Genomic DNA, 13,254 nt, shown 5'->3' on the forward strand with positions numbered 1-13,254 from the left:
ATCAGTGACAGCAATGGTGTTGCAAATCCAACCCTGCTCTGAAAGGCTAGAGGCCTCTCCAGCCATACATTTTGGGAAAAACCAATAGTTGTGCTAACTTGACCCCATAGTTTTTGTCTTTATCTGACTGCATACTTAGTGAGGCAGGATGAAGTGATGGCATGTGTTCAGTTTCCCAGCCCATCATACAAGGTCCACCACATTCCAACAGTCGAAATGAGCAGAAAATGTAAAACAGACTATGACATGAAAAAGAATGGCACAAATGTTTCGTATAGCTAAAATGAACTCTAACAAGAAGAAATTTCGCATGCAATTGAAACCAAAGCAGAGGAAGAAAGAAGAGTCAAGGAAGCGTGTGCAGTTGCCTGAGGCTGCGACCGTCTCCAACTGCAGCTAGGGAGTATCTCTCTGTTAGACAGCTATATTATTGCAGCCCGAGAAAGAAGCTTTTCAGCACAGATCTGAGTTTGAAATTGGGCGACGTGATAGTTCAAAGTGTTACACAGGCGTTCCCCATCTTTCATTTAGAATTCATCTACAGATTAAGGTTTGTGCCAATTCAGGGGTTGACCATTTGGAGCGAATGGTGCGGCTGGCTGCTTTTGGTTTTGCTCTCAAGTAAATGTTAGGTTTGAGTTAGCGCTGGGGTTAGTGTGTGGTCAAACGGGGAAGCAGTTAAAGGAGGAGAGGCAAAGGAGAGAGGGCAGGGATGCAGCAATGATTACCTAACATTGGTGGGACTTGGTCATCAAGGTGCTTGCAGAGTGCCTGCTTTTGTGAGTCGGAGGGTGTGCGCTCTGGAACTAAAGAGTCTGGGAACAATGGGCTTGGCAGGCCCTGTGAGAATGACATGGGGCTGCCTATGACATCATCAAAAACATCCTCCCCGGCATGGCCCACCAGATCATGCAAGCCGCTTCCTGTCACCTGTTCTGGCATGCTTAACCAGCTCTCTAGATCTAATTTAAGCTCTGATGAACACTCAAGATTACTCTGGTCGCCCATACTAAATGTTTGCTCATATGAGCTTGGTGTTATTCTAGGTTGCTCACAGCTAGCTTGTTTTAAGTGTCCAGGGCTCTCTTGGACTCTAGGAGTCTTGTCAAGTAGATCTTGCCTTTTATTCTGGGGGACACTGGGTAAGTGCAGGTGAGCCCGGTAACGGGCCGGTCTGGGCCTGGAGGTGAGCAGCTGACTGAGCATGGGGTGCTCTAGCTCTTGCCTCCTTTTCCTAATGGTCACCGTGATGTGCCTATTAGCATGGCCAGCCTCAGCTACGCCGCCCGCCTCAAGGCAATGACCACAGCTGCCTGCATGACCCGTCTCTCTAGGCGGGAGAGAGTAAGAGTGCATGTACCTAATAAAGCGGGCAGCGGCCAAGCTGCTTGGGTCAGCACCTGGGTGAAGGCCTGGTGGCCTCCTCTCTTCGCCGGAGCAAGCATGGCCACAGCCGCCTCCGTGGGACAGTGCAATGGGGGCGGACTGCTCCCCTTGTGTACACCGCCGCCACTTCCCCGCCCCCTCACCAGCCACACTACACGTGCTGGCTGCCTGGCTCTCACCTCGCTGGGCCTGCACTGCCAGCTGCTGCTGCTGTGATGATGGGGAGGCAGAGGACGTCTTCTTTTTGGAGGCGGTGGAAGACGAGCAGGACGACAGGGAGGAGAACGAGGAGGTGGACGAGGACGATGGAGAGGAAGAAGACGAGCAGGATGAGATGCAAGCACCTCCCCTGTCCTTGCCGCAACCTGTCCAGGTGCTCTTGGCTTCACCGGCTTTGGTCTGGAAGGCCTCGTCGCTAGAGGTGAGGTACTTGAGCAGCTCAGTGCAGGGACGTCTCATGGACCGGTTGGGACAGGCCCCTCGTGGTTTGCTGTTCCAGGGGTTTTCTGTCTAAAGAACAAGAATCAGAGAGACATACAGAAAGAGTGAGGAATGAGCATGGAATGTACCATGGGACACAGGTAACATAGGATGAATAGAACAGCGGGTTAACGCAGAGCTGGTTTAGTCTCCCAAAAGGCAACGTAAGTGTGCTTTGCCCATCATCTTAATTACGAGGTCTTGGGACGGCTCCAGGAAGATCTGCACGCAGGCAGCAGGAGGAGCCAGCGGTGTCCTCTGGGACCCTGCCATGTGCAGAGCTCCAGAAACAGAGGAGTCAAAGTCATTATGGAAAATTAACTCCTCAAAGAGAGCTGCGCATGTGCATGAGTGTGTTTGTGTGAAGGGAAGAGAATCACACATGATGTTTGCCTCAAAATCTACTCATTTTTCATTTGGCTTACAACATGACTTGGCTGTAATAAACCATTGCACCAAAACATTGCTTCAATCTCAATCAAGACACCTCAGCATTGTTCATGGAAATGAGATGGAAGATCTTCTGAAAGTCATCAAGGGTAAGGCAAGACAGCCACAACACCTCCATAACAGATACAACTTAATCAAGCTTTAGTTCCCCAGAGTGAGCAGACTACTTGTATAATTTATACGAAAGGTAAAATGACATGGAACAAGCAGATGAGCTCACACACCAGGCCTTTGATGCAAGAAGTGCGGTGAGCAGCTACCTTGGCAACAGCAGGTGCTGGTCTGATCCGTTGGTTGCTGGCTGCATGGTTCTGTGCCTTGCCACCTGGGTATTGATTATAGCTGAGCTGGGAGTTAGCAGGGGCCAGGAGGAGCTTCTTCAGCTACAAACAGAGCGATGAAACAGATCATAGGGATTACAGGCATGAATTTAAAATAACACGCAAAGAACTCCAAACAATATTTGCAATACATTTATGCATTTGGCAGAAGCTTGCATCCAAAGTGACTTACATTTCATCTAAATTATAGTAGTACCAGTTCATGAATATCCTGGGAATCAAACCCATGACCTTGCTGTTGTTAGCATTATGCGGGTATGGTCTCTTGAAATGCCAAGGATTCTCTTTGTAAGCTGATAAGCCAATTGATTTAGCATGTTTTACAATGTAAATGTCTATTTATATATTTCAATTGTTGCTGTTTTATTAGCGAGCATAGTCTCCTTGATCAAATTGCATATTTTTTTGTTACTTCAGCTTGACAGCCTTGCATGTGTTCCCTTTTTACAGTAATGAACAGTGCAATTAACACCTCAGGAACACTGGTCTACTTTGATTTGCTGTTTCAACAGCGCTGTGCCTATGTTTTTTGCACAGACATCAAAAGGAGGCTGCCACTGTCTGGCGAGTCTGTACCCATTTTTGGTGACAGGTCTGCAGCATCTCCTTATCTGGTGCTAGTGTAGACCAGACAGAGGGAGTCTGGGAAAGTGAAACACAGTGGGACTGGGGAAGAGCGAGGAAATAAAATGAGAGGGCCATGCTTCATGCCCAAATAGGATTGGGCAAAAGGGAAACACTAAGGGAGAGTCTCTTACCAGGGAAGGCTCCTCTGGCTCTGGGGTGCGTGGCGAGCCGTCAGGGGTAGAAGGACAGCTCTGATCACTGGCATTGGTCACGTCCCCATCTGCCAGGGCTTCGAACGAAGGCAACCCGTCTTCATCCACTGGGATACTGTCCAGGGTTTCTGTGAGCACTGCCAGCAAGTTGGCCTCATTTTCCTCATCTATCTTCTTAAGGGGTGAAATGAAAAGGGTGGGGGGGGGAAGAAAGAAGAGGGGGAGAAAATAGGACATTTTACTCTGGAGCAAGGTTATTATAGTTAACGAAAACGAACGAGAAAACGAAAACTAAAATTTTAAATAATTGTCGTTAATTTAAATAAAAATAAAAAACAGTTTTTTCTTTAAACTAGAACTAACTGAAGCTGTATTGTGAACATACAATACTAACTGAAACGAACTAAAATAATAGCAAAAGCCTCCTTCCCAATAATTGGTTTTATTTCTGTATCTCGATCGCGATCAAATATTTTTAATCGGATCTTTTAAGTAAACCGGTTGAACTAGTTCACCAAAACGAACTGAATCATTTGAAACGATTCGCATCTCCAGTAAGCACTTATCCACAAACTACGTATGTTTTAACATGCTCAACATCCCCCTCTGACTTGAAATATACTCTCATTCAGTTATTAGAACAGTAACGTTACACTGAGATAAAATTGAGAAGCGGTAATCCAATAATACTGTGCATGCGTGATTCAGTGAACCAAACACAGACAGTACATGACAGCCTGCTCTCATTTATTCATTTTCTTGTCGGCTTAGTCCCTTTATTAATCCGGGGTCGCCACAGCGGAATGAACCAACAACTTATCCAGGAAGTTTTTACGCAGCCGCAAACCATTTCTGGGAAACATCCACACACACATTCACACACTACGGACAATTTAGCCTACCCAATTCACCTGTACCGCATGTCTTTGGACTGTGGGGCAAACCGGAGCACCCGGAGGAAACCTACGCGAAGGCAGGGAGAACATGCAAACTCCACACAGAAACGCCAACTGAACCGAGGTTCTAACCAGCGACCCAGCGACCTTCTTGCTGTGAGGCGACAGCACTACCTACTGCGCCACTGCCTCTGAACTAAACTTAAACAACAGCAGCACGGGTAAACCGAGGGCTTAAATGAGAGGATCAGGTGAAAACATAAATTTATTTGATAACAGAAAGTCGTAATGGAATTTAAATAAGTGAATCATGCTTCAGTTGGGTTGCAAAACTGTACTGTAAGACATTTTACAGATCATGCCATGGTGATGTTTTAACTGACTGAAATTACTATTGCTGACTACATAATTTTGGTATGTTGAGTCCAAACATCCGCGGTAAATATCTGAACTTCCCGTCACTACTGTGTATCTAATCTCATATTATACTTATCTCATATTATACTTAAGGCTGCTATCTTGTGGACAGTTGCATTTGAGTTTGAGGATGGGTAGATGGTATTGGTAGATGATAGTGTTCATCAATACAGGTTTCAAAAAATGTACGGCTGAGTTTTTATTATACAATATTTATTCTATTGACTTTGAATCTTGCATCTAACAAATATCCTTATTTAAAAATAAAACTAAAACTATACTAAAAACTAAGGGTGTCACGATTTCGATTTTAAATCGAAATCGATCAAAATTTATGCTCAATTTCGATTATGCAATCAAAAAATCGAATCGTCGATGCTGCCACGCCCCATGTCACGTCAGCTTGGCTTGCCAAGCGGGAAAAAACACCTTTATGAAGTTCTTGTTAAACTGCAGACGCAGGAGACCCGTTAACTGAGCTTAAACCCTCTCCTCTTTCAATGAAGTCGCCGGTGTGGAAGTATTTTGGATTTCCAATGAGTTATGTTGCTAACGTTCGAGTTGTAAACATTAAAAAATAAACACAGTTTGCAAGCTCTGCTATGTAAGTATTAGGGTTGGGCCAGTAGACGATGGGCGCATTGCGATGCTCCGCCCCGCCCCCGTTGCAAATCCGCTCGCGAAAAATACACACGCAGGCCCTGTTTACACTAATGTGTCTTTGTTTTTGAATGATATTTTAGAACGACAACGATGATCGACATCCACAGTGGCGTGTAGCATTTCTGAGCCGCCCTTCTTCCTCACTACCGCTGAAAACGCACATCACGTAACCACACAAACTCATTCACACACAGACACACACATACAGACGCACATACACTGTCATGCGCTCGAGACAGCGGGTCCAGGCAGTCAGAGGGTCAGTAGACTGCTTCAATCTTTCACACACTTGTACTTAGTCATTTTAGAAAACACTTCAGATACTGTTATCTGGTTCCTATTGGTTGTGCGCCTTTTTTACAGGCGCCATTATAACGACACAGATCACTGCCTATTCACGAGTCCCGCAGAAAAAGTGATTGACAGGTGGTAATTATGTGTGTAACTTACCTTTATTTATTAACTGTATGATTTGTTTATGGGTAAAACAAAGACCATGCAGGTCAGGTAGTTTAAACGGTAGGCTACAAATAATTAATTCGTTATTAATATATCAATTATTCATAATCAAATCGAATCGAACCGTGACTTTAGAATCGAAAATGTAATCGAATCGAGGATTTGGAGTATCGTGACACACCCTTAACTGAAACTAATAAAAACTAAGCTAAAACTAGGTCAAACTAATAAAAACTAGTAAATCTCCCTCTAAAAAGTAATTAAAACTAAAGAATTTGTGAACAAAAAAAGTCAAAACGAAATAGAAACTAAAACTAATGAAAAATCCCAAACTATTATACCCTTGCTCTGGAGTCGATTTTGTCTGTTTTTACACTGGGTGGAGCAGTGCTTCATAATCACTAAGTTTTTTTTTTGCAGCATATCCTTTATTTTTTTATTTCGTTCCACTACAAAATCTCTTTCAACTACAAATTGCTTAAGCCACATGAGTCAGCACTGTCAGTCATACATTAAACATGCAGCTTACTGGACCAAAATAATATCTCCCCTAAGAAACCCATTAACCGAGCTGACAAACAGCAACTACCCAGAGAAGTAGCGGCAAAGAGGTAAGAAACAATAAAAGGGGAAGTTCAGTCCTTCCGATCCCTAACTCAGAGGTCTCTAATGGCTCATCAACAAAATTCAAGCTGGCAATTCACGGATAAGGCGGCTTATTGTGAACTGAAATATTTTTTGAGCCTATGAAGTGTGATTACAGAGTCAAATGCTAAACGCTAAACGCTGCTTCCAGTCTCTGATGTTGCCATCTCTGGCTCTGCCTCAGATGGTAGCGCAAGAGGGGCAGTATCTCTAGTGTGGTGGCAATGGAAAAGTCGCAGGCACTGGAAGTTCCAGCACCAAAACCCACGGGACTTAGCAATTGCAGAAGATAAACACCAAAAATTGCTGGGGGACGTGGCGCATGCAGGCCAACAAGAACAAATCCTTTTATGCACACCACAGGATTAGTATCGCTTGCTGATAGCGTTCGGGCATGATCGAGGTGGCTGCAGGGGGACTGTCCTCTTTAGATAGAAGTGTTGCATTGCTTAGCCTCCAGTCCCATGTGCAGCGATCACCCCATTTGATCCCTTTTCTATTAATAGTTTCCCACGATTACACACCAGCATGTCCCTATGCTCACGGGAGCTGCTTTTGAGACATCAAAACAGGGCCGTTTTACTTATCTCACTCTATTTAAGAGATTTTACTACTGATAGAGCCAACGTTTGATTAGACACTGGCAGGGAGGAAAATGCTAAGCCTGGTTGCATTGAGTTCATAATGCCCTCCTTGGGACATGTTTTCTAATTCTGTATTGGAATTGATAACAGCACACATTTCCACGAGATAACAAAACATTCGCAGGGCACCTGATCTCTGACGTAAAACCACCAGAGAGAAGTCATAGCCTGTGACTTAGTCTGTTGTTTAATGGTTGGCTAATAATATCTAATATATCATCCAATCTATGAAATACGCTTTTGCTGTCTTCCTACAATTTGTCTACGGCAACTTCATAAAAAAACTCAGGCAGACTGTGAAATGCTGAGCATATACATCAGGCTAATCATACCTACTTACAGTTGAAAGCAGAAGTTTACATACGCTGTATAAAAAGGCACATAACCATTTTAAAAAGTCAGATGTTAATGTGACTAAACTTTTTCTCTTTTAGGCAAGTTAGGATTATCGCATTTGAATCTGTTCTGCCTAATAGCAGAATAATGAGAGAGATATTTTTTTAGAAATTGTTATAACTGTTCTTGAAAGTCAAGTTTACATCCAATAAGATTATTCTGCCTCTGGAAAAGCTCAGATGATGATGTCAAGGTTTTGGAAGTTTCTGATTGGCTTATTGACAACATTTGAATTAATTGGAGGCACAGCTGTAGAATAGTATTTAAGGAAACCCTCAAACACACTGCTTCCTTGTGTTACAACATGGGAAAACCAACAAGCCAGAATCAACAAAAAAGGCAGATTACAATTTGCTAAATTACACTGGGGAAAAGACTAATATTGGAGACATGTCCTGTGCTTTGATGAAACTAAGATTGAACTATTTGGCCATAGGCTACATTTGGAGGGCAAAGAGGAAGCTTACAAGCCTAGGAACACCATCCTAACTGAAAGTATGGGGGTGGCAGTATCATGTTGTGGGGCTGTTTTGCTGCAGGAGGGACTGGTCCACTTCACAGCATAGATGGCATCATGAGGAAAGAGCAGTATGTAGAAATACTGAAGCAACATCTCAAGACATCAGCCAGGAAATTAAAACTTGTCCACAAATGGGTCTTCCAAACAGACCTTGACCCTAAGCATTCTGCCAAATTAGTTATAATCTGCTTTAAGGACAACAGAGTTAATGTTTTGGAGTGGCCATCACAAAGCCCTGACCTCAATCCTATAGAAAATTTGTGGGCAGAGTTGAAAACACTTGTTTGAGCAATACAGCCAACAAATCTGACACAGTTACATCAATTCTGTTAGGAGGAATGGGCAAAAATTCCTTCAAACTATTGTGAGAAGCTTGTGGAAGGATACCCAAAATTTGACCAAAGTTTACAAATTGTTTTTCAAAGCAAAGCTAAAAAAATACCAAAGAAATGTGTGTGAACCTTTGATTGTCTAGAAATTAATAATAATAAAAAAATCTCTCATTATTCTGGCCATTTTTTTAAATGGTTATATTCCTTTTTTTAGAGTGTATGTAAACTTCTGGTTTCAACTGTACTTACTTTCAGGGCCGTTTTTTATATCAGCGCTGATATTTAGCCGCACAATGTTGGTGTTTCGTAGCATGTAATTTTTACGAGGTGGGTCGGCAGCCCAATGCTCAACTTGCAACCTGGAAGACTAGGATATACACATACATTATAGACAAATTAGCTCACCTAAGTGAAGTTTATTCATAAACTAATTTCGAGAGGATCACGTGCTTATGATTTATCACGGCCGGTCTCGCATTTGCTAATCACTAATCTTCCAATCATATGAGCCCTAAGCCACTATAAATAGCCTCAGTTTTCAGTTCACTTTATCTTCGTTTGGAAGAAACCCCCCTCCTCCCCTATTCTCCTCCTTTACCTGTGATTGGGCGGCACGGCGGTCCAGTGGTTAGCACTGCGAGCCACACAGCAAGAATACTGCCGGCCCTAGTTCCATAGGACCGGTGGGTGTTTCTGTGGGGAGTTTGTATGTTCTCCCCGTGTCCGCGTGGGTTTTCCCCGGGTTCTCCGGTTTCCTCCCACCATCCAAAGACATTCAACATGCATAACAATCAAGCTTGTCTAATCCCTTACGTTCCCTTAGCTACAGCGGCAGGGGAGTTCTGAGATCCACCGAGCTCGGGCTCCCTTCTTGCTCTGCCAACGGGAGGAAGCCCCGGGCTCGAGGAGCCCTTGAGCTCGGGGCTCTCTCCCGGGACAGCATGCCAAATAAGCTTTGTAAATCATCAGCTAAGTGTGAACTCTTGAATTCACCTATAGTGCTTGTCTTTGGACTTGTTAAGGAAACCGGAGCACCCAGAGGAAACCAACGCGAACACAGAAAGAACATGCAAACTCCACACAGAAATGCCAACTGACCCAACCAGGACTCGAACCAATGAACTTTTTGCTGTAAGGTGACAGCGCTACCCACTGCGCCACCGCGCTGCCCCAATCTAATCATAATCCTGGTTATTTTGGGATGGCTTCCCATAGGTTTGAGAAAACCTATTATTCATTTGAGGATTTTCACTCGGTGTGCACGTAAATAAAAACCAGAGCATGGTAAAACTACTCATTATAAGTGTGAACTCTCAGTCAGACTTTATCTAGCATGACAGAGGGTTCTCCAGGGTTTATACGGCAATCAAAAGTTCTGCCAAAAACCGTTCTCCTCTTACGACATCGGTTATCTCTCAGTATTCTATGAAGCAGGCTCTATAACCTTTGTCCTCCATTCAGACTCATAATTCAAAGAGCAACCAAGACTTGCAAAGTACATCCAACTCTGTGCCAGAATGGTCAGATTTGCCTGGCAACCCCCGGAGCCTTGTCCGCAGCCATCGATTGCCTCTGACAAGCTCCAAAGAGAAACAGCCTCAGTAAGAAGGGAAGAAAAATAGATAGGACCTTTCCCATTCCGCTTAATGGACCCCACCGAATTAAACAGATCTTAACAATCGTGGGCTAATTGTGGGATCACAATATATTAACCTGCTCTAATTCTAAAGGGTGCCATTCATGGCTGTTTTACCACAAATGCTTCAATTAGCCATAAAACACACTGGCAAGCGCTCGGCAGTCACACTCCATCTAGCTCCCCTCCCTTCCCCAGTACTTCACAGGCAAGCCAGCGTTCACCAGTCATTCATTACCAGATACGCTCTTTTGTTATCAGACAGGCTGTCTTTGAAATCGTCCTTGCTTTAACTCGTTTATTGAGTTCCACCTAAGCCATTGTGTTCCTGAGATATAACTTGCCACCGCTGCTGATAACAGGTAGCATGGTCCTTTTCTTTTACGCCCTAATTTCAACTTTGTTCGAAAAATATGTATGATATCATTTGGAGATCTACAGGTTAACGAAAGAATTTTAAAAAAGATGGTAAATTTTGAGAGTGTCTGCGGCCTTGCGTCTCCACTGTAATGGAAAAGGAAAACTCTGCTGGTCATAAAACCTGGAAAGTCAATTACTCGGAGTGGGTTTTACAACCGAAGGCCTTGCACCATCACAAGGAACGCATTCAAGGTCCTAATTAATTGGTTCAGGTGTGTTTGATATGGGTAGCAACTGAAATCTGCAGGAAGGTAGATCTCCAGGAACAGGATTGAGCACCTATGACCTACACCAACGAGTAATGCAGTACTGTTAAAAGTATTGTTTGAGATACTTTTCCCATTAATGCCCTTATAACGTCACTTCAGTGCCTACCAAGGCAAGGCAAATTTATTTATATAGCACATTTCATACACAGTGGCAATTCAAAGTGCTTTACATAAACAAGAATAAAAGAAACAAGTATAATAAAATAAAAAAACTAATAATCAATATAATTAAAAACAGAAAAAAAACTGATTAAAAACAGGTTATAAAGGAAAGAAAAAGAAAAGAAAGACTCAACCGCATGATTTGTCAGATGTAGCACAGTGTTCATTCAGCAAAGGCACAGCTAAACAGATGTGTTTTCAGTCTTGATTTAAATGCCATCGCTGCTGATAACAGGTAGCATGGTCCTTTTCTTTTACACCCTAATTTCAACTTTGTTCGAAAAATATGTATGATATCATTTGGAGATCTACAGGTTAACGAAAGAATTTTAAAAAAGATGGTAAATTTTGAGAGTGTCTGCGGCCTTGCGTCTCCACTGTAATGGAAAAGGAAAACTCTGCTGGTAATAAAACCTGGAAAGTCAATTACTCGGAGTGGGTTTTACAACTGAAGGCCTTGCACCATCACAAGGAACGCATTCAATGACCTAGAATGGGTGGGGGAAAAAATTAAGCTAAGACTGATGTATTTTTCTTTTATTATTCTCTCTGAGACTCTTTCTGAGTTTACTAGTCATCCTGAAGTGGTTCCAAACCCTTAAGAGTTTCCCTTTACTGTTCAAAACAAAAGAAGATGTCTGGATGAATGCTTGAAAATTGTACCCACAGCAGAAAAACATCAATTCAGAAAAAGCCATTGGCTACTAGCAGTGTCGGGCAATAATGCGTGAATGATTAAAAAGCATTACTTTTGACAGTATCTAATACGGTAACACATTACTTTTTAAATATATTAATTCCGTTATCACTACAATATGATGCCTCTGTCCGTTACTTGGTAAGATTATTAATTTTGGCTGCAGCCTACCCTACATCTTCCTGTTTACGGCGGTGACACATTATGGGATTGGTGAATGCCAACCAACCACTGTGAAGAAGACGTGTGAAGAACGAGGTGCCAGACTGGACAAAAGGAAAGCAAAAGCAGAGAGACCGAATGCACGTGAGGCAGAGTGTGTGCACGAGAGAGATCGAATACACGCGAGGTAGGCTGTGTGTGTACGCGAGAGAAACTGAATGACCAGCTAAAACCAGCTTGACCAGCCTAGCCAGGCTGGGAGGCCAGCCAAAACCATCTATGCCCAGCTTAAACCAGGCTGGTCAAGCTGGTTTTAGCTGGATTTAGCTGGTCATTTTCCAGCCTGATCAGCTAAGACCAGGCTGGAAATGGCTGGAAACCAGCCTGGATATGGCCAAAACCCCTCTAAAACCAGCCTGGTCGACCAGCTAAAACCAGCCAACCAGCCTAGGCTGGTTTAGGCTGGATTTTTCAGCAGGGTTAGTATCCAAAACTCTTTAAAATATATCTTATTTTGTGTTCAACACAAGAAATAAACCCAGATAGATTTGGAATAAGTGGAAGTGGTGAGTAACTGATGACAAAATGTTTGTTTTTAGGTGAACTATTGTCTTAAAATTGAGATTCATCTTAAATGGCAACGTTTTTCAAGAATACCGACCGGACAAATCCTTATTTTAAAGTAAAAAAAAAAAAGAGAGAACAATATGGCTTCTCATTGTCTAGAATATATTGGATCTAGCAATATCTAGCACCTAGACTGCAGCTCTGCACAAGAAGTTTGGCCAGAGGAGATCCGGTCATGCCTGATTTCTCTCAAGGTTTTTTTTCCCTTCATTTTGGTCAATTGGTGACGTTTGTTCCTCGCCACTGGCATACTTGGTTTAGGACTTGTGGAGCTGCGCATCGATGGATTTGCTCGACAGTGTTTGGACTTTCAGCAGGGAAAATTAAACCACACTGAACTGAACTAACCTGAACTTCAAGTCTAAAACTGGACCGACAGTTTTAATTTACTAGAACTTCTGTTAAGCCGCTTTGACACAACCTACAGTGTAAAAGTGCTATAGAAATCAACATGAATTGAAATTAATTATCAGTTCACCTGCTAATAAAACCAAGGAACATGCTGCGTTATGTGAGCTGCGCCTCATCCAGATTTGCATTTAATAATTACTATTATAGTCAGATAACATTCCAACATAAGCCTAACCAGATTGTGTCCCAGTATACGTAAACGGTACAGCAGTCATATGTCATACTCAAAAATAGGATTCTGCCAGTGGAATCACCAGCGCTATTTCAAACCTCATTTCCCCCGCAAATGATCCTGCAAGCTGGGTGCTGAGGCATGCCTGCTCCAGAGGCAATGATCACAGAGAGACGGAGTATGGCAAAGATTAACTTTTCATGCCTCCCACAACATCACCAGCCCCCCTGACTCTGTCTGGACACCACAACCGGCACCAATCAAATTTGACTGCTTATTTCGGCAATCAT

General features: G+C 43.1%; 1 protein-coding gene and 1 long non-coding RNA gene across 9 annotated transcripts in view; both read right to left on the reverse strand.

The window, feature by feature from the left end:
• ppargc1a (peroxisome proliferator-activated receptor gamma, coactivator 1 alpha) overlaps positions 1-13,254 on the reverse strand; it is a 92,528-nt gene that overhangs the window by 37,157 nt on the left and 42,117 nt on the right. Inside the window, exons 3-5 of one of the 8 annotated variants that reach the window (XM_087262397.1) lie at positions 3,416-3,607; positions 2,577-2,699; positions 1,731-1,896 (exon numbers count right to left, since the gene is read on the reverse strand). In XM_087262397.1, the coding sequence (XP_087118523.1) occupies positions 1,731-1,896; positions 2,577-2,699; positions 3,416-3,607 (481 nt within the window). Of the gene's footprint in view, positions 1-728; positions 1,897-2,576; positions 2,700-3,415; positions 3,611-13,254 lie in introns of all 8 variants that reach the window. The other 7 variants (XM_087262395.1, XM_087262399.1, XM_087262393.1 and 4 more) reach the window with 7 other exon arrangements.
• LOC147843291 (uncharacterized) overlaps positions 6,244-13,254 on the reverse strand; it is a 7,355-nt gene continuing 344 nt past the window's right edge. The window contains exons 1-3 of the long non-coding RNA XR_015496629.1: positions 11,156-13,254; positions 9,390-10,432; positions 6,244-8,813 (exon numbers count right to left, since the gene is read on the reverse strand). The exon at positions 11,156-13,254 is cut by the window's right edge and continues 344 nt beyond it. This is a non-coding gene — a long non-coding RNA (uncharacterized LOC147843291). The remainder of the gene's footprint in view (positions 8,814-9,389; positions 10,433-11,155) is intronic.

This window comes from Danio rerio, chromosome 7, assembly GCF_052040795.2.
Source record: "Danio rerio strain M-AB ecotype USA chromosome 7, GRCz13ab, whole genome shotgun sequence".
NCBI lineage: Eukaryota > Metazoa > Chordata > Actinopteri > Cypriniformes > Danionidae > Danio > Danio rerio.